This window comes from Pinus tabuliformis, chromosome 2_2 (assembly GCF_031772625.1).
Source record: "Pinus tabuliformis cultivar Carrire ecotype Pingquan chromosome 2_2, CPIR1, whole genome shotgun sequence".
NCBI classification, from domain to species: domain Eukaryota; kingdom Viridiplantae; phylum Streptophyta; class Pinopsida; order Pinales; family Pinaceae; genus Pinus; species Pinus tabuliformis.
In genome coordinates, this window is record NC_142300.1 from 1,115,117,120 (window position 1) to 1,115,144,990 (window position 27,871).

At 36.6% G+C, this 27,871-nt stretch overlaps 1 protein-coding gene and 2 pseudogenes across 1 annotated transcript in view; 2 read left to right on the top strand and 1 right to left on the bottom strand.

Moving 5' to 3' along the window:
• Positions 1–2,350: 2,350 nt before the first annotated feature.
• Positions 2,351–27,871, bottom strand: part of LOC149197309 (mediator of RNA polymerase II transcription subunit 17-like) — a 345,852-nt gene continuing 320,331 nt past the window's right edge. The window contains exon 8 of the mRNA XM_089408644.1: positions 2,351–2,700. Within this exon, the coding sequence (XP_089264770.1) occupies positions 2,431–2,700 (270 nt within the window). The 3' untranslated portion in view covers positions 2,351–2,430. The remainder of the gene's footprint in view (positions 2,701–27,871) is intronic.
• Positions 2,951–4,450, top strand: LOC149197310 (uncharacterized; annotated as a pseudogene).
• LOC149197311 (DNA mismatch repair protein MLH1 pseudogene) lies at positions 4,484–5,452 on the top strand (annotated as a pseudogene).

Here is a 27,871-nt window from a genome sequence, read left to right on the forward strand (position 1 = left end):
ACCCCTCATTGACCCTGCTTCGATCTCTGGCTCTCCGACAACTGCTGCTACTCTCTGGAAATCGATATGCCAAGAAAATCGAACTACAAAAGTGTCTTATCCAAGTTCCCATTGACTCCCTATTATAATCCATTGCTAGAGCACCAACGACCAAGATTAAATATTAATCAATGGACAAGATTATCTTGAAGTCGATCTGTGTGAGTTTCTAAATGATTTGCACCTTGACTTAATTATTATTATTATTATCCAATTTTAATGTAACGACCAATCTAGACACCAAATTGGTGTATGAGACCCCCTTGTTTGTGGGACAAGGGACCCACCTCCGCGCAACGATTTGACTGCTATGTCTACAAAGGTATACATACTCTACCCCCTCTAGATTTGAGCCTGTGACCTCTTAGGAGGAAACACATGCTCTTAACCATTAGACCCACACCCACATGGTTAATTAATTTAGATTAATTAACCATATTCCCTAATTTTAGACTTAGGAAATATTTAAAAACTGGTTAATAGCCTATTTAAGTCACTTCTAGGTGGAATTTCCAGAAACAATTTCTAGGTTTTAGAGATCTCATGTATTCTAACCACTCCAAATTTCATGGCTAGAACACATCCGATGCTACAAAAACTAACACATCATTCTCTTTGTTGGTTATTCATGCACATGACTGCTTCTTTCTCTATGCATGCCCCCAATGAGTGCTTTCTTGCTCCACGCATACTTTCCCATGAGTGCTTCCTCTTGCTCCATGTATCCCTTCCCAAGAGTGCTTCATCTTGCTCCATGCATCCCTTCCCAAGTGTTTCCTCTTGCTCCGAGCATCCCTTCCCAAGATTGCTTCCTTTTGTTCCTAGAGAATGCTTCCCCTTGTTCATTCTCTTTCATAGGTTAACTTTTTTGAATTTTTTTTTTATCAGAGCTATCCATTGGGTCAAATTAAAATCTTCTAGTTAACCCCCATAAGTCTTCTAGTAGTACGTTGCCCATGTCTTGGATAAGATAGCTGGGGTACATCCCCCACTACATACATAAATAAGGTAGTTATTTCCACACCTTCACCATATATTTTCTTGGGAAAGATTGACAATCTTAGCTCTCATGACCTTTTAATAATTCATTGGCCATATTAAAGCCATAAACCCCTTTTAGTGGTTTCTCTTCATTAGCTAGTATTAAATTATAATTATAAATATTTTGAGTATTTTTCCCATGTACATTTACATGTCGAAACAAGGATCAATAACATAATTAGTTACAACTACAATATAAGTGAGGTTAGATGCTAGGGACCTTACATCAAGAAACAAAGAAAATGCAAGCATATGTTTTTATATATACTTTGGAATATGGAAATGGTAGAGATTGGAATCAACCCCCTTCCACAATAGTTCAACTAATGGTGATGAAAACACTAGATTTCCACTTAATCTGCTACATTTATTTCAAAATGGGGGTAAAAATGGAAAAAAATCAAGGTTTGAAGAGTAAGTGATGCAAACAAAGCAACATCTTTCGTCAACCCACTATAGTATCATAAAACATTGTGATATTTGAAGGCCATAATATTGTTTTCTTGAATGTTGCATAATATATTGAGATACTAACAACCTTGTTTTAATTTTCATCATCTAAATTTCTTAGATAAAAAGCAACCTTTAACATGATGTAATTTTTGTAGTAAATAAAAGAAGACTACCATGTTTTCTTATAGCTTTGCTCCCAAAAAGAATGATATAGTTATTAGAATCATACATATATGTATGATTAATAGGCTGATTTAAGGATAGGTTGATTTAATACAAAGAATCAATATGAATTCTTAATCTTCCAAACAAAATATTTAATATACTTTTAATTAGAACATGTACTATAAAGTCATTCCATCTCTCACACATATATGGTACAGGGGAAATTTTGAAAAACACAAAAGAAATACTTCCCCTATTTGTGAGTAACATCCCTATTAAATCCATAATATAGAAAAATATAAACACAAAAGAAATACTTCCCCCTATTTGTGAATAACATCCCTATTAAATCCATAATATAGAAAAATATAAACTTGACACAGTTTATCAAATACCTAACAATTAATTTAACTTTTTATATACCAAAAAATGTATTTTGAACGCAATTTTAACCACATCTTACATTTATTGTAAAGAGGTAAACAATATCATATTATTTGTAAAGATGTAAGAAAACACAACACAGCATCGCATGTTGAAATTATTTGACTTTCCAATCATATATATATACGTTCATAGCATAGAAAATTGAAATTATTATAAACACACGTCTATTAAAAAAATGAAAACAAAAAGTAAGTACCCTTTATATATGTAAAGTTTAAAGAACGTTAAATGGATCAGACATTTCTCTTCTGTTCAACGTTAAAAATTAATTAGGCACCACCAACATCATCTACATAGATTAACGAGATCCAAGACAATATCATACAAATTCTCCAATTTCAAGGATCCTCTAAACTTACTTTCCAATACTATACCACTAGTATCTTTTACAACCAGCAACCAATTTATATTATACTCCTTCACATCAATGTTGGCAGCTAAAGTAATTGTGCGACTTTTGCCCACTTCAAATGATAGTCCCAAAAAATCTCTGCTCACCTTCTCTTTATACACTTTTACCTCTTCATGCAACCAATGCAAGATTTGGCTTGCTACCTGTAATCCAATAAAATATCAATTTCTATTCATAAAATAGAACAAGAATCTTACTTGAATTTATTTCGTTGTATAGCTGAAGGGTAGAGATAAATATTTTAGTTACTTGTCCTGAATACGCATATGTCAGCTACCTATAATACCAGTAAAGGATAAAATACATAAACATAATCACAAAAACCATAATTATAAATCTTGGAAGCACCTCAGCTTAATTTTACTATAAAACAAATAGATGAATAGGTTAACTATGGGGATTAATTTCTTGAACACTTCAATGATCTCAATCTTGTGGGTGGTGCTCATATGGTTTTTAAGGATGTAATGGTTTAAGACGAGGATCAAGTCAAAATGATCTAAGCCATTGATTAGAATCTAAACGGAGTCGTTGATTGATCAACGAGAGGATTATAAGAAGAGGTTTGATGGGCATTTGGAAGACACATCAAGTGAGAGATTAGAGATTGATTTTGTTATCACTTAAGAATTCTAATTTGAAAACCGCTCACATTAGTTTGATGGTAAAAAAAATTCGGTGCTAGTCTAAGTTTGATTTTTGTTTTTAGAGTCTTGAGTCAACTATGTATTCTAATTCATCACCGGTCATTCTCATTCATCCCCGTCTCATAGCCATGTGTCAGTTTTGTTCAAAAGTTACTATGTGTCACAAAGCTCTTTAGGTTATTTCGTAGCTCATGCAATAATTTTGAGGTGTTTCCGCAGCGCATAAATCCCTTTATCAGTTTCGCAGCGCAACATGTTTTAGGTGATTCCGTAGCGCATAATTCATATTTTGCACTGGCTGCGCTACGAAATTGGGGATTTGTTTGAATCCATAGCAAGTATTTCACAGCTGTCATATCCAGCAAAATCCATCAACAGTTGTCAGCCTATACGCTTCGTCTATCATACCCGACCGCTTATCCTCATCATTAGGTCGTTAGGTGTCTTGGTACTGGTACGTGTTTGCAGTTGTATTTTACTCTGCGGGTTTGGTCGATCAATCAGGCTTTTCAAAATAGTACCAGTGCAGTCAGAAGAAATTAGAGCGATGGCAAGGCATTGTAGTGTTGGCACTGAACTGAGGATGTCTGTTGAGCGGTTTATTCTCCTTGACACTCAGCCTGTATTTAGTGCATCTGTTTTGGCGGAAATGATGAGGCCTGATGGATCTTCTTCGATTTCTGTTTTAAGTGGAGAGCAGTTATCAGCTGAGTTGGCTCATGAGTTAATGGGTATTCAGGGCACTTTCTAGCTTGGCGTTTTCCTTGCTTCAGTCTGCCATGTGCTGTTGCTTGTGACAGAGGGCCTTCATGATATTAGTCTCTGGAGACTCATGCTAACGGTTGATATGCTAAAGCAGGGGATACCAGACCCATCTCTTCTGAATTCCCCTTCAACTGGAATAGGTGCCTATTCACAAAGTTCAAATATAGCGTCTGACAGAGAGGAGCGGGACACTTTACAGGATGATTCAACTGAGTTTTTGGCTGATCCAGTGTTCATTCACACAAAGTTGCGTGAACAGGAGTTTTCTTGGTACAATGTTTTGTGTTTGAGAAAAGCGCTTTCACTTTATTTCAATTCATCTTCTTTCAGGAAGAATGGGTTTGTTCAGTATTTTCCATCACGGCTCCAATACAATGATCATTTGGATGTGCTGAATGAAGCCCCGTCTCAACCAAATAAAGATGAAGCTGATCAGATAAATCGGGGAAATGTTCTTCTGAGGGTGAGCCGGAACTCATGAAAGAAGCCACATCAGATCTTCATCTTGCTGCAGATGGTGGTACGCACTGATTCTTCAAATCCAGCAGGAATGATTCATGCATTCCTGCAAAAGAAGCCTGTTGGAGGTCAAGAAAGTCAAGGTGACCTGGCTGTTATGAGGTGTGCTGTAAGACAAAGACGCAATCCAAAAGAAACTGCAGATTTGACAAGTATCCAACAATTGGTAAATGCTATCGACTGCAATACTCATTCAGGCTTACTGGATATCATTAAACAATGTACATATGTGGGGATGGCAGATGATATTTTGGCATTGCTGCAATATAAAACACAATTGTATCTTGTAAATGTTGTGACGCTGAGTAGGGAGCTTATGTATCAGCAGGCTGTGCGACGATTTGCTCATTTTAATGCTATACAACTTAGTAATCCTGCTTCTGTTTTTGAATTGCTTATGATTGCCCTCGATGAAGAGGAGCAAGCAGGATTGTGGCAGGAAAGTGATGGTCCAAAAGACGAGATTGCAAAGTTGAACATGCAACTTCTTGAAAAGAAGGCTGAACTGTTAGCAGAATATTTTGGTATTAGAATTGATAAGCAAGGAAACCTGCATAGCCTTCCACTAGTGCTCGACCAATATACTCCTGACATGGACCGTCTTCCCCGTTTTGTTTGGACTTTGGCAAATGACGTTGATTGGGATGAAGAGAAGGAGTGTTTTGAGTCTCTGGCTGCTTCCATTGGTGACTTTTATGCTTTGCATCCACCACTGTTGCCAAATCCCTCTGGGGAAGGATTGAAATTTTATCAGATATCAAAATCAAAGTGTAGCATTGAACAACCTATTGCAAATGAACAACAGAATATTGATCAAGAAACTCCAGCAAATGAAACTAATATTGATCAGGAGCTACTTGCAGAAGAAATATGTTCTGCCATTCAGCAAGCTATGATCACTTATGGGCCCAATTTTTCATCAATTCAATTTCAGGGACAGGACATGAAAATGGAAAAGCGTTAGCATGGGAGAATTCTTTCATTCGTTTAGTGAAAGAAGACCTTATTCCAATGGCAAAGTTACACAATCTTACTCTTGCATTTTCTGCAGAAAGTTCTGTGTAGGAAGAACTTAAGAGGGAGAGCACTGCTGATGTTGTAACCATATCGATCAGCTACATTGTCATGTTTGCCTACATATCAGTGACACTGGGTGATATTTCACCACACTTTTCACCTCTTTATGTTTCATCGAAGGTGTTACTTGGTTTGTCAGGGGTTCTTGTTGTTGTCCTTTCGGTACTTGGATCTATTGGGCTATTCAGTGCACTTAGAGTGAAGTCCACTTTAATTATTGTTGAAGTTATTCCATTTCTAGTGCTTGCGGTGTTAGTGGACTTCTTACTGCAAGTGACTGCATTTGTTTCTCTTATAACATTTGATTTGATAAGAACAGAAGAAAACAGAGTTGATTGCTTTCCTTGTATTAGAGTTAGTCCATCAGCAACTGAACTTGAACATGATAATTTGGGCAGGAGGCACCAAAAACCTGGCCTTTTTGGTGCAGTACATGAAGAATATCCATGCACCTGTACTAAGCATACCAGCAGTGAAAGTTGCAGTCCTATTGGTGTTCAGTGGTTTTGCTTTCGCAAGCATTGCATTAACTACAAGGCTTCAACCAGGTTTAGAGCAACAAGTGGTTCTTCCAAGAGACTCTTATCTCCAGGGCTATTTCAATAACATATCTGAGTACCTTCGAGTTGGGAGTCATTTTGAGATTACACAGCAGTTTCGTAGCGCGCTACGAAACTGCTGTAGCTGCATGTTACAATTCAATTGATCAATTATGATTGACAAAGCGGCAAATCTTTTTGAAAGGTTTTGTCATCACACAGGTACATGAAAACGGTGGACAGCACATCAAGGACGTGGCAGTCTGCTGTATTTTGGGTTATTAAAGGCTAGAAGACATGCTTATGTACATTCGAACTTTTTGAGGAAAACTGAAGCCGAGAAGCAAGGGAAATCTCCTAATACCCCTGAGCAGTTAATAGTCCTGAGCAGTTAAAAGATTCAACGTTCAAGGTCAATATGGAGCATTAAAACATCCAGCTCACCCAAATCGAAAGAAGACCAGGTGTCAAAGAACAAGGAGAAGCCATTATGCATGGAAAATAGAGTTAGAGTCATAGTTAATTTAGAACTCTTAAAAAACTCCAGTCAGCACTTTTTTGTATTTATTAGTTAGTTAAATAGTTGATAGGTGTCATTAGAGGTAGATATCGAATTCCCCTCATGCTGGAGGAGGAAGCTCGAATCAGTTAGAATAAGGACTCTACATATAGCTGAAACAGCAATGTAATAGGGGTTGGAAAATTTTATAACAGAGTACTGTTTTGGCTTATGTAAAGACAGAGTTCAGTAATATAAGTTGGCTACTTTTCTTCTCAGGATTCATGAAGGATTTCCATGTTCTGAATGTGTGATTTTATTTCTTCCTTAATGTCTTTTACAGTTGCATAGATGTGTAATCACTCAGAATTCACTGATTGTGCTCTGATTCCCTGTATGCATTTATGAACTGTGGTTTTATATGAGTTGTGTTCTGAACATCTAAATGCTAAATGCCCTGACTTCTATGTAAAGGCAGTATCATTATTTACTGAAGTATGGTTGACTCCATAGGCCCAATGGAAATTAGTTTAATGTTTGTCCAGCCTTCATATTTGTCAATGTTATTCCACAAGAGTTAGCCATCTCATTATTAGTCAAAATCAATAACCCTTTGAGAGAGCCCTCTCAGGCTAGGGAGGTTAAGCCTTAGTCTAAAGATTGGTTTGAAATAGTTACTTGAAGTCTTCCTGGTTTGCAGCCTTCCAGGGCTTGATTTTGAGATAACAGATTTTCTCAAAAGAACAATGCAATAGTCGCTATAAGGTGATCGAGGAGATTTCTTGCAGTGAGGGGCAGTGATAATTTTCCGGAGGGAGTTTTCCTGATCCAAAGATTGCAACGCAGAGAGGGTAGAGAGTAGTCTGGAGAGGCAGAGTAGAGCTACATTGTGGCAACGCAGAGCTTCAGAGGGAGTTTGTATTTTTGTTGGGGAACACGAATGATCTAGTGCGGGAGTCGGGGTATGAGACCGGGAGGCCAGAGGGCTGAAGTTTCCAGCGATTAGAGGATTGAGACGAGGTGCAACAGAGTCCCAGCAGTGATGTAGTAACTACGTGGGTGTGACACAATACTATGCAAAAATTACATAGAGACAATGCAGAGGCTCATTTCCAGCACAGATCAGTGCCAGTCATATTATCTCACTATCTTTTTGTCCAGTTAGATTTTTTTATAGGATTTCCAGTTTGGGCGTCCGAAGAATTGTACTTAGAAATTACTGCATAATAATACAAACCCTTAGCTGCTGAACTGGTTTTTCCACATTGGGTTTTTCCGAGTACATTTTCCCAAAAACATGTCACTTGCGATTTCTTTCTTGCTAAGTTCTTGTTTCCGCATATTGTTTAAGTTGTGAAAGCTATTGTATTTATTTTGATGTTTACCATATAATACTGTAAATAACTTGATTCAGTAGGAGAAATATAATCAATTGTAGTGATTCGGGGATTCTGAATTTTCACAATCCCAACAACATAACAAAACTATAGAAAATCCTATAGATTCACAAGTTCATGCAATTTACTAAAGCATAGGACAAGAATCTACTTCTACTTTTAACCAGGGGAAGCCAATAGATCGATGAAAACAATAATAGCAAGAGGAAGATAAATCAATGGCACATAACAATATCTGGGGAAAGCCACCACTCAAAACCCCACTATTTGTATTGTATATATCAGAAATACAAGATGATAATACAATGCTTGTTCTCACAAGAACAATCCCAACACCCAGTATGATCAATCTCCCAGCTCACAAGCAAGCTCAAGCCAAACCTTAGCCTCTTCCGCTGCTCTCCAAGCTCCTATTTCCTTGTGCAATTCCTATGGTTGAATAGCCCATATTAATGGGAATCCAGTGCATCCAAAACCGCGCAATCCAAACTAGGTCCAGTTCCTGATTGCATGCATGATTTATACAACTCAGCAAATACAACTAATAGTACATTGTCCCTACACTCTAGTCTCAACCGAGTCTTTCTCAGAATCGACATGCATGAGTTTCTAATGAGGGTATCTTCAGTTAACTTGAGTAGCACTAGTGGATGCATTAGTGCATCAACTGACTGTTAACTCTCTATTAGTTCCACAAACAATTTGGAACTAATTTAACTAGACTTAACTCAATAAACTAAGTTATTTAATTACAACTCACAATTAAATTCATACTAGACCCCTAAAACTTAGGGAAAACATATACATGACTTCAAAAAGTCTTCCAACTCGAAATTCCTAAGCTGATAAGTTAATTAAACTTAATTAACTAACTATTTACAAGTTGCTATGAGAATAGAATTTGATTTTAATTCTCAGTTTAATTCAAGGACAAATTAAACTGGAATTTCTGGATTCTATTTTTAACATTTCTTGTTGCTATTTTCTACACTCCCTCTCAACAAGAAAGGAATTCAACTCCTGATCCTGAATCTTTGGAATGTTTTGCATGCAATACTTCTATCTAGTGTTGTTGCTCCAGCAACTCTAGAAGCAAAAAAAACATCCAACCTGAATCAATATGATGCATCTGTCATCAAAGTCTCTGACTGCTATTGCCTTTGTCAACTGAAAAATTTGACTGCATCAATCCCACTGATTCCTCCCACTACTATGTACTTTAGGCTCACGTAGCAAGGTACGATCCATGAGATAAAACCTCTCAATGGACCCTGCCCGATTTTAGCCCTCTTGGGACTATCACTTCACATCACCCCACCTCACAATTGGAGGTATGACTGCATGTGATCCCTCTGCCCACTTGGCTCGAAACTCTTTTTGGGCTTCTAGTGATTCTGGTGATTCTCTATGGTTGTGAACTCTAGGCCAGCAGTACATCCGACATGCAATAGAAACAAATTGAGAAAATTCAGAAGCGTTTGATTACAAACAAATTCAAAATTAAAAGTGTAGTTCCTTATGCTATCTTGTTAAGTGAAACGAGGGTTGTTCCTATTGAAGCAATTGCTATGGTGCGAGTCATAAGGTATTTAAAAAAAAAATTGAGCAAATGGAAGAGGGAAGATGGCCTAAGGTTGTCTTTAATGACATATTGTGCAAAAGAAAGAAGACTTGGATGCAACAAAATAACAAATGGTTTAGTAAATGGAGTATTTTCTTGAACACACATCCTATAAACAACAAAGAGATAAAAGCTTTTGTTATGGTGAAGTTCCACAAGCGTACTTGGGATAAGGAGCTAGGGAGAAAGAAAAAATACTATATTGAAGTGTTTAATCCTACTCATAATCATCAATAAAAAATGTACATAGAGGCCAATATTTCTTGGAGAGCCAAAATTCTTATTGCTCAGTTAAGGACTAATTCTCATCAACTCCATTGTGAAACTGGGCATTGGAAAAGGCCAAAAGAAGTGTGGGAGGAAAGAGTATGTATTTTTTATTCTTCCTGAAAAGTGGAAACAGAAAAGCACTTCATTTTAGAATGCCTTCAAAGACAATATTGAAAGTTATGTAGATATTCAAGAAGCTAGCTCTTGGGATAATCTATTTAGTGAAGGGTTTGCCAAGAAGCTGGGAGTGTTTATTGCGAGGCTTCACAGGAAAAGGGCTGAATACATCAACCAAATGAAGAAGCAATCTGTCCCATAGGCTATCTTTAGCCTTGTGGACGTTAAAATAATTTTCTTTCTTTCTTTCTTTCAAACCCGCCCTCACCACCAACCCCACAAACTGAGTTGCACCATCTGAGCCACCTTCGCACAGAACTAAATGCACCAGCGAGCAAACACGTGCTCAACCCTTAGCGAACATTGACAGTCCCGAGTCGACCTTAGCCTCTCGATTCAAAGAAGCTGCGACCTGATTCAACACTGTCACGTCCGCTCTGAAACCCCTGGGTTCACCTGCGACCATTCACCGAAGATCCCATGCAACAGTGGACGCCCTCATCATTCCACACCATTCGAACCGCCCTGCATACAAAGACCTTGTGTTGCATCCCTCTTGAATCTATGCCCCCCAAACTCGTCACATTGTCGGGGTTAACAAAGGGAAAACATGGGTTTTCCACACAATATTTCTCCTTCTCTGATTTACGAATTTCGAGACAGATTATTCAGATTCAAACTCAATTGCTAACGGAAAAGAGCACAAATTCAGAAAATCAGATCAATTAATGAAGCTAAAACGCTTTGCAAATTTTGGGTTATTGAAATGGAGGAAAACTTTATCCTTATCAAACCTATTTAAATTTTAAGTTTAGTCTGTGGCATAAACTTTGAAAGTATTTTTTTTTCTCGATTAGGGCACACTGTCTATACATCCGCTCAAAAATTAAAACCAAATATAGATAGTTTTAGGGCATACTGTCTATACATCCGCTCCAAAATTAAAACCAAAAATAAATTTGAATGCAACAACCAACATGAAGACAATGCATTAACTTTTGATCTGTTTCTCCTTGGTTAAAGCTTCTTCTTTCAGACAACAAAGATAAGACTTTTTAAAAAATCTTCAGATTTTCCTAGAGTGGTTAACTTGTTTTCAGAGGAAGTGAACAATAAACCCAAACTGAGGAATTAACTTTTGCAATTTAACTCATTAAACACTAATCTCACTTCATTTTTCTATTGATATCACAAACTTGTACTCTTTGGGTCAATTCATATGTCAAATTACAAGCCAAAATTTGATTCTTAACCAATTACAATTTCTTTTCTTAAGGTCGGAGTTGTGGTTTGGAAAATATAATATTGGTAGAAGTTAAACCCATTTGGCATTAAAACAATTTCACAATATGCAATAATAATTCTAAATTTCTATGAATTGTTTGGTTGACCTTGAGTAAAGAACACATTTCACTTTTTCTTTATAAAATAACATCTGAAAAGCACAATTCTGGATAATTGGACTTCAACATTTACTTTGGCATTTTAATTGTGGGATGAATGTATGATGTAATGATACAGATGGCATGCTTTTGCTATCTGGTTAAAATATCACTAATTGGTGCATAGATTCATATGAAATTTCCAAAATTGACATAATTGATTCATATGATGTGTTATGAAACTTTTATGAAATGCATCAATCACATTAAAGTTGCATTTGGAGGATTCACTTTGAGATATCCATTTATCATTTGATTCTGGAAGTTGTACTTTTAAATTGAATGAATGGTGGTAACGATACATGTTGAAGAATGTTGATTGGAGTAGAGAAGTAAGGGTTTTGCTTATTTAAGTGCTAAGGCTAGCAGAGGGACCTACAAGACAACCACTTTAGTAGAATATTAATTTATTTAACTAATTTGTAAAGTTAGACTTAGGAAAATAAAAAAATTCTTAAGTTAACTTATGATTTAATCTTAGCCCTGATCACGATTTAATCTCAATGATTGAGAGGGTGTTAAGTTTAGGTATGTTCTATGCTTAGAGCAATTTATTTCAATTTTCACAGTTAGCTCAAAATCTTTTCCAGATTAGCAATCACATCAGCATTAAAGTAAACTGCAGATAGAACATAAACATAAATCGCAGAAGACAAGCCAAGACAAGAGGACACAAGATGTGGCGCTAGCCAAGGACAAACCCCAATGTGGGGAAACCCTTGATCAATTCTTCTTCTATGTTCTTCAATAGTTCAGCAGAGAGAGTGAGAGAGAGAGATAGTACATTTACAATAGAAGTCAACACTTTGACTTTCTAGATAAGAGAATAGATCATCTCCACATGAGATCAGTTGAAGACATGCTGCTTCAATTGATTCTCCAAGGTGACTCCTTCACCTATCATTGTGCTACATCTCGTCCATGTGCTGCACCTCACCGTGCTGCACGATGCTGCACTCATCATCATAGTGCTAGACCTAATGACCATGCTATGCACTTCATGCTGCTGCTCTATCACTGTGCTTCTCCAATCACTAGGCTGCTCTCATCACGGATCTGCACTCTATGTTGCACTAATCATCACTGCATCCAATCATGTAACTGAATCATACATAGTGTTGTACTATGCATCAAGTCATGTTGCACCCTTTTTACATTATGTTACATTGCTACCCATCACTGTATGCTGTACTAGCTGTTGTCCCATAATATGTCTAGCTACACCAACATGCCCAAATAGTCCAATTAGGCCATGTTGTCATTTGTTTTCACAGCTGTTTGCTGCACACCTGGTTAGGGCACTTGCAGCAGCCCTAGTTTCATCCCACAGTCAACAAACTAACCCTTTAAGGGCTGCGACATACCCTCATAGGTCTCCTCACCCATGTTGCTTGCTTAGGGTGTTGTCCACCCTTGACAGCCCTCACACAACCTCTAGTTGTGCGCTATGGCTTGCGGCCTAACACAACAGATTGTTGTAGCAACAGACCTCTGAAAACGTGCCAAAATAACTTCCAAACAACAACTTGTTTGACCCTTAGGAACTCGGCCTAACAGTGATCCGTATCGGCCCTCTTCACAACAAACTTGGATCCTGATTATATCACTGTTCTAGCCCTAAGACTATCTACACTTACCTCAGCCACTTGGCCTCCTGTGGCAGACTTCAGATCCATGTTTTCCCATGTTGTACAGACTCTAGGTTGTTGCGGCTAGGGTATATCCATATCACCCTTAGGTAGGGCAACGTAGGGCCTCCTCTAGTTGCTGGTTAGTGTCTTCCCTTTGCTGTGATTAGGGCTCCCTTTAGTTGCGGATTAGGACTCCCTTTAGCTGCAGATTAGGGCTCACTTTAGCTGCAGATTAGGGCTCTCTTTGGCTGCGGATTAGGGCTCTTCTAGCTGCGGATTAGGGCCTCTTAGATCTACGGCCATATCTCCTACAAGTCTACGACTAGGGCTCTCCTAGATGACCCTTCTTTAGGGCTGCATAGAAGGCATCTCCTCTAGACCTCCTCTTCCACTAAAATCCCAAACAAGTGGAGAGTGAGATCACGAGAGATGATATCAAATGACTTGAAGTCCTCCTTTATTTATACTGAAACATTGAGCACAAGTGGGGTATATTTGGTTGCTCGCTGACCTTGACGAATTGACCATAACACAAATAAATTCATATCTCCATGACTATTTATTGGAATTGGATGATATTTAGATCAATCCTACACCTCTCAATGAGAGGGATCCAAGAAAATTAATAAGATGACTCACATGGAGTTTGGCCCTAGTTGCCAATTTTAACAGAGGGAGATTAGGGTTGAGATAGAGCAAGTTAGTGGCAAGTCAGTTGAACACAAACAATGTGTGTTAGATTAGCAACGTAAGAGCTAAGGTTTTAATGGATCTCAGTGACTCAACATCTGAGCAAAAGAAATCAAGTGAGGGCCGAGTTCTTATAGCCCCAACATAGTATATCCATTCACACATGCACGTAGGAGAGCATATTTGCGTGCACACGCGCATAAAAGACTAGATCTACGTAGAGGTTTTGTAGATCCAGTGTGCAGGAAGGGGGATCAATTTATTTGGAGGCTGGTTGAGTGGTTTCTTGTGATAAAAGGAAAATTTCTCCCTTGTTGCAATTCTCAAAAGAAAAACCCTTTTGTTGAAGAAAATAAAAAACACACAGTGTTGCAGGGTTCCCTAGAGTTGGGGTTTCCTGGGTATATCTTGTGTTCTATGTGTTGAATTGTTTGTCTTTTGATTTATTTTTTTGTTGTGCATGATAAGTTAGAAAACTCAGTGAATTTGTAATTTAAGTTTTCGATCAAATCAATTGTTTGTGTTTCTAGATTTTATACTTAGAAGATTACAAATACGTTTATTGGGTTTTAAAGAAATCTAACATGGTATCAAAGCTCAATTTTTTTTTATTGAAGATCAAACAAAAAATTATCATGAGGAGCAAGTTCTACGATTTATAGGGAGGGGGTTTATCAAATCAAATTGGCCATTAGGGTTTTTGGCAATATGCATTGTTTCTGGCAATGCTATTTGTATTCAACAATTCCATTTGTCACGATGACATATCAGGGTCTCAGATTTGAACACAGATTGGATGGTGCATCCAATTTCTGTTCGTGGTGTGAGAGGATGGCAGTGGTGCTAGAGGAACAAATACGTTTATTGGGTTTTAAAGAAATCTAACATGGTACCAAAGCTCAATTTTTTGTATTGAAGATCAAACAAAAATTTATCTTTAGGAGCAAGTTCTACGATTTAGAGGGAGCGGGTTTATCAAATTAAATTGGCCATTAGGGTTTTTGGGAAATATGCATTGTTTCTGGCAATGTGATTTGTATTCAACAATTCCATTTGTCAGGATGACATATCAGGGCCTCAGATTTGAAGACAAATTGGATGGTGCATCCAATTTCTGTTTGTGGTGTGAGAGGATAACAATGGTGCTGGAGAAACAAGGGTTTTGGGATTTTTTGATAATGTCCCAGTCGCACCCACAAATCCTCAGCAGTTGGCTCAACATCATAAGATGGATGTTAAGGCAAGAAGGATCATCTGAAAGGAGTCAAAGACCACATTATTCCTCACCTATGCGGGAAGAAGAAATCCAAATAAATGTGGACTAGCCATCATTGGTCTCTATCAGAGTTCAGGCAAGGCCAAGAAGTTCGTGTTGAAGGACAAGCAAAGAAGCATTAAAATGTCCAAGTCAGATTCAATAGTTTCTTCCCTCACCAAGTTTTCCAAAGTAAAGGAAGAGCTCACTAGTGTGGGTGAGACAATTCTAGACAGGGATCTAGTAAATTTTTCCCTATTGGGTTTCACCAAGTCATGGCAAGCCTTCACGGATAGGATATGTGCTTGAGAAAACATTCCATACTGGGAGTGTTTATGGGGTCATTGTGTCCAAGAGGATATTCGTAGACAATCCCAAGTTGGATCTCATGTTAAGAGCGAGGAAGATGAAGACAATTTTGCTCTAGCCAATAAGGGGACTAAGTCCAAGGGTAAAAAGAGTAGTGGTAGTGGTGAGATGAGTTCTAAGGGTGAGAAGAAGAAAAATGATAAGATCAAGTGTTTTTCATGTCACTAGTTTGGGCATTACGCTACAAAATGCCCTAAAAAGAAGAAATGGTCCAAGAAGGACCAAGTAGCAACCTTTGCAATGTTGAAAAGTATAACTAGTATCGGTCTTCATAATTGTTATTTATGTAATTCTTATGTACTTGTTGAAAGAAGAAAAAGAAAAATATTTTTGTAAAAGAAAATTTATTTATTTAAGCATGGGTTTCATGCTTATGTCATTTGGTCAATAAGTCAAACATCCATTTATGCTTCTAGGTCTTTGCCTTAAGTCTTGGTCATTGTAATTATGTAAAAGACCCTATTGGACTTTTGGGTCAGTCAAAGAAATTTAATTTTTTTAATTATAAATGTTTAGAGGGCCATTAGTTAAGTCGGCCAGCCCTGCTCTAGTCAGCTTAAAGTAGGCTTAATAAGCCTCTTGGAAAGACTATATAAAGGAGAGTCTATGACATCCTTTGGTACAACAAGTAAGTGCAAGTTTATGATCTGATTTGCGGGCAAGACTACATGAACAAAGATGGATTAGACGAGCCGAGAATAAAGGAGAAGTTTGAAGGATTAAAATCTTTGTTACTTATGCTTTGGACGGTCTATATATATGCAAGAATTTTCAGATCCAAGGTTACAAAGAAAAGTTGTAGAACCATAAGGCTAGGAGAGCCTCATCTTAAAGTTGCAGAACCGTAAGGCTAGAAGAGTCTCATCTTGAAGAATATCTACTCCATTTGTGTGGGAAGGCATGCTGGTCGACTTGATGGGAGCCCTAGGCTAAAGTATGGTCTTGAAATTCTTGTTTAAAGTTGATGAGAAGAGAATTTCTTTTGAGTTTTCCCCTGTTGGAGGGGTTTTCCCCTAACATGGAGCCTATATCTTGTGTTCATGTGATCTTTATGGTGTTTGGAAATTATTTGATGAAGAGAACATTAACATAATCAAGTTAAGAAGAAATCAAATCACAAGTAAATGTCAAAGAAGGAAAACGATAAGTTAAATATGTTGCCCTAATCCATTTTCCAACATCGTATTAGAGCTAGGTTAGTAGAATAAGACAAATGGAAGATCATTGTTTGGAAGCTAGAGACCTGCTTTGTCCTATGTTGAAGACCACAAAGACATGGAGCGGGAGCCAAATCATATTCTAAGCATCCTGTTAACAAAAAAATCTATGGAGTCTGAAGAAAAAGGACGAGGTCCTGTGCATATACTCAATAATGAACATAAATTTTGAAGTCATGTCACATCTCCTAGTCTAGCGAAAAGTGTTGACTATATAATCCATGCATCTCGTTTGCAATACAATCCGAGAATATGCTAGAAGGCCGAATTTTAAATTCCCTCCTGGGATGAAGATTGGTGATGACAGGTTGATGTGACCCACACGTGTGGGAGTTATGTCCTTGGGACATACATATTATGACATGATCCATCAGGGCATTCACACTAAGAGATCTGAAAAATTTGCAGTAAGGTATCTAAGAAAATCGAAGTTTGCAAGACAAAGGAACAATACTATTTCAAAGAATATGAGAATTATAGAAGTAGCACTATTGAAGCCCGAAAAATACGAAGGTGGCTCAGTAGGAGTCCGAAATCATATTAGTACCCTCTAAAATCTGAGATTATAGTAAGGCCGAAATTACAGTTGCAATAAGAGAAGGATCTCGTTTTTAAAGGAGGAAGTTCTTAGGTTCGAAGTCCAACTAAATAAGGCTAATTGTAGAAGCTATGAAACCGCGAATTGAAGAGACCTTTATTAGGTCTAGCATCAAGGTTTTATGGTAGCCACGGGGACCAACATTGCAAAATAAGCTTCATTCCTAGCATCAACAACAATGGAGGATTAACATATATTTCTTATGGTTCATGTGAAGAAAGAAGCTATACTTGGAGTATAGCTTGAGGATTTGTTGAAGCATCTTCGACATACAAGAATTCAACAAAAACAACAGATAACCATCTTGACAAGCATCTTACTTTGACACCTTTTGAAGATAAGAAACCATGAAAAACAAGATCTTATCGTTGGGAGGCAAATAGTATCATCTAGAGACCATTTCTTTGCAAGGAGGGATAAAGTGAGGTTTTTGTGGAATTTCCATAGAAGCAAAGCTTGAAGTAAAGAGAAGTCACCTTGTGAAGAGCATCCTAGTTCGGCTTTGCTCTTAGAAAGATCATGACATCAAAGGAAGTTGCAATACCTTTGAAGGTAGCCCTTGGCCTTGGCATCTTTGGAGTTTTCACTCTTGAAAACAAGAGGAAGACCATGGCATCTTGAAGAAACCTTTGTAGCAGACTTTTGTGTGTTGAAAAAAAAAGTGTAACTAGGTTAGGTCTTCATAATGACACAATTCAATGCAAATGATGTAAAATTGTAAATAATTTGTAAATATGAATCATGGATTTCATGATTAAATGTACTTGTCTATGCAACTCTCAATATGAGCTCGAGGATTGTGTTAGTAATGTCTACACTTGAAATGTACAAATAAGACTCCAAGATCAAAGGGCATAATCATGTGACAAATCTCTCTTGAAGGCAAAATCAATGGACCACAAAATGATCCCTCTTAATGCAAACAAGAAATGTATTTTCTTGGCATAAAAATATATTTATGATTGAGTGAACAAGTCAGCTTGAAGTCGGTTAAGAGGTTGTTCATTGGTTTGAGTCTCAATCTTCATGCGAAAGACTACTATTCAAGAGTGCGAGGAGAAGCCGCAGATCAACTTGTTTATGACTATAGTCAACATCACGAGAAGTCTGCCATTTGTGCGAAGCAAGGGCATCATCCAATCTGCCTTCCTTATCACTATTTTGGGTCTCATATCCATGCGAAGGATTCTAGACATAAGTGAAAGGATAAGGAAAAGCAAAAGGCTACAGTTAACTTTGTATATGACAACAGTCAAAGCTACAGGAGATTGCCACATGTACGGAATTAGGGCATCACCATCCAAGCCCTCACCATAATGTTTTGTATTCGATCTCAAGTCTAATTGAAGGGAAGAAGTATTGGAAGCATAAAGGCTCCTAGATCGAGGGTCTAGCAAGCTAAGGAGGTCATGATACTGTGCGAAGAATCTGATCACTGTTAGGGCCATCATATAGTCCTAATCTATTGCTGCAACAAAAGTTGCTTCCAGATCTAAAGAGCTCGGATACTATGCTTGGAAGGAGCCACTATCACAGTAAAGCAAGAGAAGAATTGTAAGAGAAAACTGTTCACTTACACATGAAGAATCTTCAGTGACTTCAGGATTACAGTGAGGGTTTCTAGAGAGTCAAGTGAAGGGGTCAGTTCACTCCTGTTGAATGCATATAGTGATGTAATCTTCTCAGCTAGTAAACTACATCAAGCAAGAGAACATTGGAGGAAGAAGAGAGTAGCTTGCTCGCTCATCCACGTCTTGGTATCAGATCTGATAGATAGTGCAGCAAGACAGTAGCAACAACAGCAGTAAGAGATTCTAGCCTTTGATCTTGGAGTCACTTGGTCTCAAGGGTCTTTGTATTGGTCTTGGAAAATTTCGTCAAGAGAAGAAATTATAAGAAGAATTACTGTAGGTTTTCCTCTCACGTTTGGAGAGGTTTTGCCATGGTTGCTGCCTATATCTTATGTTGTTGTTCTTTTGTTTATTATGCATGGTAGCTGGTTGATGAAGTTAATAATCACTAACATATAAAAGTTCATGTTTTGAATTATCTAAAGATTGAAATTACTTCACAAGCAGTGATCAAGACAGAGAAATCATTAACAAATCAAGCCCTTAGATTTCTCAACACTGTGATCATGGAGGACTAAGGTGGCATGTAGTCCCTGAGGTACGTATAATTGTTTTTATGCATATAAGGTCTAACATGAATTGTATTAGGGTTTTGGGACATGTTTGGTTCTAAGGGTTGTAGTCTTCATCTTGTTGAAGATTGTTGGCATCTAAGGATTGTAAATTCTAGTTGATACTTGGAAACCCTATTCAAGAGAGAAACCATAACTCTAATCTATTTATTCCCTCATAGAAACCTTAGTTTTTGGTTTCTAGGGTTTGTAGGTAGGCTAGGGTGTATGGCAATCCCTAGTGATGATGGAATTGGATTTGAGATTCAAACCCTAGGGTTGAAGTTTCATAGGGAAATATCAAGGAACTTAGGGTTTGGATCTGAAAACACTAGGATCTCCCTCTCTAACATACCATGGAATCCCTAAATTAAAAAAATTATATCATGCTCTTGTACTTGTATATTTTTGCATGGTAGTGCTTGTAAATGAATGTTGCAGGTACTTATTTGAAGGAAACAAAAAGATATGTTGATCTTATGAATAAAGGGAATAGTAACTTGGTAATTAGATGAATTCTTGGGCACTCTAATAAAAATAGATTCATATGGAGATGGACCATGAAGATGTTGATACTGTCATGGTAAGAGGGATCCCTTTCGAAGTTTGTAGAAGAAGCAACTCTAGGTATGTGTAAAATTCTAAGATTTGTAGCCAAGTCCCCATCATATGAGCATGTACGATCATTTCGTCTTTAAAATCTATTTATGGTAATAACTCTCTCATCTCTAGGGTTTTGATATAGAAACATGAAAATTCATATGTTGTTTGGATCAACCTTTATCTTTTATGAAACCCTATATTTTTAAGGTTTGTTGATAATATATAGGGTTTTTGACAAAACCCTAGTAGAGGTTGATATAAGATCCTAGGGCATAAAAGTGAAATCCTAGGTGTAAATGCTTCCTATATGGTTTAAACCCTAACATAGTTTAAGTTATTGGATATCTAAGGTTTAAAATTAAAGTTGAAGTTAACCTCATACTCTTGTACCTATATATTTGTGCTTGGTTGTGCTTGTTAATGAGATTTGAAAGTACGTAGTTTTCAAGAGGTTGTAATGTTGTATACCTACCTCATACTTGATGATGACATTATGATGATATCCGTTTTCAAGAGGTTGCAAGGTTGTATACCTACCTCATACTTGATGATGACTTTATGATGATATTGAGCACAATGGAAAGAGGGAGTTGTAAGAACCCTGATGACATTGAAGTTTACATAATTGAAAAATGACCTTGTTTCCATATGAAGATAAAGAATGATGTTCTTGAATGTCGAAATTCTCCAATGATACGATGATACAAAAGAAAGAGCCTGCGTAGATGGAAGAATAAAGTTGTCGATGATATACTTATCTCCCTAGCTGAGAGGGAGCTTGGATGTATTTATTTTATGAAGGAAAGTGTAGATCCTCCAAAGTTGAGAGGGAGGACATTATGAAAGAATGAGATTGGAGAATGGCTAAAGCATTATTGATGGTTATTCTTGCTTGATGAGTCATAAACAAGACTTGGTTGTTTTGAGAAGTGTTGAGGTTGATTTTGGTGTTGAAATTGTAAAATGAAGTTTTCATCAAGATTTGTTTGGATATTGTGGTGACCTAAGCAACATTAGAATAGTTGTAGACCTTGGATTTTATGCTAGCATATTGATAGAAAGAACCAATATATTGAAAGTTTGATATTGGTTGGGGTCATGGAGCTACAATATGTTCTAATGGATGAACAAGTAGTTGATGTGTTGATCTCTCCCTGAGAAGTTTGAATATTTAACAATGCTTGGATTGATGGATATCTCTGATTTGGTTGAGAGGGAGATATGAGTACCTTAGGTTATGTGCTTGTATGATGGTACTTGGGAGGACATCTTGGCCTGGTTGTTATAGAGATCTCAGTTATAGTTTGGCCTTGATCATGTCTAGATCCTGGTGTGGGAGGGTATCTTGGTCTTGATGATATGGAGCTCTGTTTTAGTGTTGATATCCTGACCTTGATGATACCTAGATCCTTGTGAGGGTTGGTGTATTGGCATGGAGGCCTAGATGATATCTATATTCAGTGGGCTTGATACCAGGTTTGTATCCTAATGGTACCTACAGTGGCAAGTTCCCTTGATGACACCTTAGTCCCTATTGGGTTGATACCTTCATAGTTACTGTATTAAAATTCCTAACATTATGAGAATTTTCAAAGTGAGTATTGTCCTTGTATCGATTAATCATATGAATACCTCCCTAGTTAAGAGGGAGTGTTGAAAAGTATAACTAGTATTAGTCTTCATAATTGCTATTTATGAGTATTTAAGTCGCAGGAAACGTGGGGAAGGGAGGAGTTTCCGTATGAAAACGGAAACAAAACTCAAAAATGCGTACAGTACGGGCCAGAAATCGTACTGGCACATTTATCGAGGCGGAAACATGGCCGATACGGCCAGAAACGCGTTTCCGGGCCGTACGACGCCGTTTCCACATGTAGTTTGACTTTTTTCTTCAATTTTATTATTATTATTATTATTATTATTTTGTCTTCTAATTTTTAATTAGATTATTAAAATGAACTTCATGGTAATGTTAAACTATTAAAGTAAAAGTGATATTCTCCTTTATTTTTCATTTTCATCTTTTTACTTAAATTTTTAACATTACCATGAAATGACTAAAGATGTTTGAGAGTGGTTTTCCCTCATTCGATTTCATATGGAGAAAGTAGAATTTTAGATCTCACTCAAAATCCAATAGACTTATCTGTTTTTCAGGATTTCAGGATTGCAATATTTCCATTGGATTTATCATGTACTAGGGTATGGAACTTGTATTTAATCAAGAGAACCAAGCCCTCTATGCAGGGGAGACTCCCAATAATCAAGAGCATGTAGGGTACTAGGGTATGAAACTTGTATTTAATCAAGAGCACTAAGGTCGTTCGACTATGTAGGAGGAGACTCCCAATCAAGCACAAGACAAGAAATTAGAAATTTCTCGTGGCTGATTTTGGATATTTCTATTTTCATTATGTGATCATTCATGAGTAAATGTGATGTAAATTTAGAGATTTATAGTTTGTGCATTGGCAATTGACAATTTTATCATTTTATCATAATGTAATAAATTAGAATGTATCATATATGCTTTATGATTGCACATATTTCTTAAATGTCTTAATATATATATATATATATATCCTCGTTTCCAAAATTTGAGGCTGGGGCGGGGGCAGAGGCTGGGGGTCACGTTTCGTACCTGTGCTTGTTTCGGAAACACATATCCGTATCCCCGTTTCGTGCAACTTAGATGAGTATTGTCCTTGATGTCCTATATATATATATATATATATATACGTTTTGTACATGTGCTTGTTTCGGAAACTCATACCCGTTTCCCCGTTTCGTGCAACTTAGATAAGTATTGTCCTTGATGTCCTATATATATATATATATATATATATATATCTCCGTTTCCAAAATTTGGGGGGGGTCACGTTTCGTACCAGTGCCCGTTTAAGAAACTCTACCCGTTTCACCGTTTCGTGCAACTTAGATGAGTATTTTCCTTGTATCGATTAATCATATGAATACCTCCCTAGTTAAGAGGGAGTGTTAAAAAGTATAACTAGTATTAGTCTTCATAATTGCTATTTATGTAATTCTTATGTACTTGTCGAATTAAGGAAAAGAAATATATTATTGTAAAAGAAAATTTATTTATTTAGGCATGGGTTCCATGATTATGTCATTTGGCCAATAAGTCAAGCATCCATTGTATGCTACTAGGTCTTTGTCTTAAGTCTTGGTCATTGTAATTATGTAAACCTGTTGCACACATTTTGTCAAAGTACCAAGGAGGCAAATGTGCCAATTTTTTTCAAAGATCAGAATCATCATCCAACAAATTTTTGAGTCATTATAAAGTTATAAATTCATTTTGCAAATTTGTAATGTAAATGATGCTAGTAAGACCATGTATTTATGTAACAACTTAGGTAAGCCTATTATTTTGGCAAAAAATTTCATCCTAGTAGGTTTTTCGTCTCACTGATTATCTATGTTTCTAAACACAAATGGTCAACAAAGTTTTTCCCTCCAACCTCACCCCAACGCAAGGGTGCAATTTATTGTCAAAGTCTTAGGTGAGTCCTAGTGTTCTAGTCGAATCTTCTGTAAAAGTGATTTGGGAATAATTTAAGCTAATTGGCTAAATTATTTTATTACAAGTCACTTGGTCTACTAGATCATATTGTGTCGTAGAATTGGTCGTTATTTGAAGGTCTATAACGAACAAGTATGCCCCCTTTGAGGGTTGAATTATTGTAAAATCTTATGTAAAAATATTTTAGTGCATGGTCCCTCCTTTAAACACCATGGCTAAAATATTTGAGTGGAAAAATAATTAATCCCGTGTCAATTAATTAATTTTTCTAGCAAAAATAAAATTAAATCATAAGCCAAAAAATTAATTAATTAGAGTCAAAAATTAAAATCTTAGAGAAATTAAATTCTTAAATTCGTGGGTCTTAAAGAAGTCAAATTTTGAAGGCCCCCACAAAGGGAATATTGGTTGGCGGTTAAGCCAAAGTCATTTTTTTGAGGAAATTAGCTCAAAATAATTATTTTTGAGCTAATAAAAATTGGTTTTAATGAGAAATTATAAAATTCCTCAAAATAATTATTTTGAAAGCAAAAATTAAAAGATCATAAAAAATTTACTGACGACCTTAATTATTTTGATGGGGATCAAACCAACTAGCTGTTATTTTCTACTTGGAGGAATTTCTCTATTAATAGAAGGCTTTTTGCTTCTATTTTCATCTCGATCTTGAGCTCTACTCGATGTAACTTTGTAAAAGCTAGTGTAAGGCCAATCAACCGTCCCGTTGGGAATGTTTTGATCATCATAATAAAAGACTTTGGGGTGCAGTTCATGGTGTCTTTGTCTAGTTGATTTGTTGTATGGATGGGTATGTGCATTCCTATATTGTGCTTCAAATATTAATTGAATCGTTATTTCATTTTTAGATGATAGAACCATTATATTGATAATTTCTCTTAGGGGATCCAATTCATTGTATGTTCTATTAGTTTCTTCTTGAGAAAATGTATAGAGTTTGCAGGTTCCCGAGTCCTTGGGTTCCAAGTTCACAAACTGTGGGCACATGCTGACTATGTTTGGATTCTGGATATTTTATGTGAGTTTCTAACTTTGCTAAGAATGTGGTTTGATATTTATCTTTCGAAACACATCTAGGCATTGTCAAGATCTACAGAATTTATTTTTCAATTTAGGCTTTTGTGATCCATAATTTGTATATTAAATTCTTTTGAAATAAATCACATAATCATTTTAGAGTCTATGCATTTCGAACTATCCAATGTGGTTCATTGTGAGGACTAAGATGGAGAGTCCGATCTAGGTAAGAGATTAAATAGACAAGACAATGTAGAGAGAGCTCAAAGGTTGGAATAAAATGGTCAAATTATGAATACAAATAATATTAAATATATAACGATCAAGAAAAAAATTGATTCAAAAGGTCAATATAACAAACTAGAACATATGGCTAAAATTAAAAAATAAAAGTAAGGAGGAACGAAATAAAGTAAAATTTTTTTATTCAAACAACTAAAATATAAAAATAATATACTATAAAATATCTAGAATAAATAAATAAAAATTAAATCTAATAAAACACAATAATTAAATTTTTTTCTCAAGGATTGTATATTTTTATATAATTTGTAAATTGTTTTTGTAAGATAATTTTTTGTAAATAAATTTCTCTAACCCTTGTTTTGCAACAATTGGGGATTGGGGTTTTTATTTTATTTTTGTCTATATTGATTTTTTTTTGGGAAAATTTCTTTTTATTTGTACAGGTGAAATTTCTCAAGGGTCAAAGAAACGAGTAAACTTTTGAAGTTTCCAACCCTTAAAAAACCTAGACATCTAGGGTTTTTGAGCCCATTATTGCAGTTTGCCTATTTTCAAATTGGGGAACAAACCCATTTTTTGAAGGCCCTTGACTTTACTCAACCTAAAAGGCTAGGGTTTGGGACCTATTTTGCAAGCATTAAGAAGGTCGTAAGCCCTACAAGGGCTAGATCTCATTGCAAACAAGGGTTTCTCCAAGGGATAATTTGTGATTGCAATAGTCATAAAGGTTCGATATTTGGGTGAGCTAAGATTTTATGAGTGCAAGTGTTAAGGAGTGATTTATCTCACATCTCCAAACTTGGCATAGACCATTAAGCCTTGGGATTTTCTTTTATTGCCTTCATCTTTCATTTTAATTGACTGCATATTTTATATCAGATTTGATATATTGATATAACAGTGGAATAATAATCATAATACAAGCCTAAAGAACCCACACATCAAGCTAATAACTCATACACGACATCAAAATAAATTACAGGGGTTTGATCTATCAATTTTATTGTTTTATGTTGGTTGCAAATAATTTTCAAGGCTTGATTTGAAATTTCATAGGTCTGATCTGAAAGTTTCAGGTCTATATAATTGTTACAACAATGTATTGAGGTCATAAACACACATAAAATAAGCCTAAATTCATTAACAAGTCACTTAAGGCATTATAAGTTGAAAGGTGTAACTAGGTTCGGTCTTTATAATGACAAGTAATTATGATTTTATGGAAAAAAGATGTGTTGACCTCTACTGGTCAACTACCCATGCAGTGCACCCCGTTTTTTTTGACAGAAAGAAGCAGCGCCTGATCACCATGTCCGTGCCATCCGACCATCATCAGCAGCTTGATCTTTTTGATTGTAAACCCAGTCTGCATGTATTAACTGTAAATAATCTTAGCAGACATGAGTCATGTATATAATTTGCCTAGGTGGACCTAACTTTCTGATGATAATCTACGTCCCGGAAGGTTTTTTGTCTCACCGATCCACGGATCGGCAGAGTTTTCCTTCAAACCTGACCCCAAAGCCGGGATTGATTTTGTCATTAGAACTTTAGGAGAATCCTAGTGTGTTGATCTGCTAGATTATCGTTGTGTCGCAGAACTGGGTGTTTTTGTGAGGGTCTGTATTAAATGGGTTTGTCCCTTAAGATGTATTTTTGTAAAAGTCATGATGTAATGTGTCCTGAGGGTCGAGAAATGTTTTAAATCCCCTCATGAGTCCTAAGTCCTAGGTCCTAGGTGATGTTTCCGAAGGTTTAGTTCAGTGATCCATGTTAAAATGAATTAAAAAATTAAAAAATGAATAAAAATAATAAAATAATAAAAAATAATAAAAAATTAAAAAATCAAGCAAAAACCCTAACTAATAAAATAATAATATTTTAAGTGAATAAATCGACGGATGAGATCAAGAGATGTCTTGATCCTCATCAACGGTCGAGATCATTTCTACATGGATCACTCGAACTAGCCGTTAGGATCATTTCCTTTATATAGGGTCTTAGGGGTCATTTCAATTCATCTGATCTGTGAGTCTGTACTGAAAAGCTCTCTTGTAATCTGATTTTCTGGTTAATAAAAGAAGACTTTGGGGTCTAAATCGTGCTGGTGTTACTCTCTGGGATTGCTGTGAGATCTTTAAATTTCCGCATATTTCAGTTTTCAGCCATTAGTCATAGCTTGATTTTAGAGTATTGTGAGCACAGGTATCTTGTTCACTTGCTAGGGTTTGAGTGTTGCTAGGGTTTCTGGAATAATGGCAGGTATCTCCATTATTTCCTGAGATCTAGCAGCATTCTCTCTCTCTTTGCTGATGGTTGCTTGAGATGTGCAGGAAAACCTTTCTGAAGGAAATCGTGGGCGTTTGGGGAAGTTCTAGGCTGAACCAGCCGACTCCCACCGGCTTTTCTTTGCAGAGCCCAGCTGATTTTGGGCCCTGGGTTAATCATTTTAAGTTTATTTCCTGTTTTGCATGAGAAACTTTCTTTCTGTTCACAGCAAAGTTCAAATTTCTTTTCTTTTGAAATATCTCTGTGCTCAATGCTAAATCTGGCTGTAAGGGGTCAAATCTGTAAATTATTAGCTGATCTAGGGTTTTCAAGATTCTGCTTTTTTTTACAAACTTTTCATTAGGGTTTTCAGTTTTGGTTTTATGTACATATTACTTGTGGGGTGATCTGGTCTATTTCAAGTTGCAGGGTTTCTCAAGCATCCAAGGTTTCATCAGAGCTGTCTGCCGCTCAGGGAATCAAGCTTCCTGCAAAACTTTTGCTGCTGGGGGACTTATGTTTCAGGACAAACGCCGGACGCATCGCAGAAAGGAGACAAAACTATGTATAATGTGTAAAGACGCAGCGTGAAACCGTTCGTCTCATTCTTGCTCAGTCAACAGAAGGCAATAGTATGATCGTCTCTATATCAGATCTGAGTACCCAGGTTTTCAAGACCATATCCCATCAGCAACACACGCTCATCACTCATACAAAGGTTCTTCACTCCTCAGCGTGAATGAATGCCAGGATTTGTGGTGCATTCTGAAACGCAGGGCA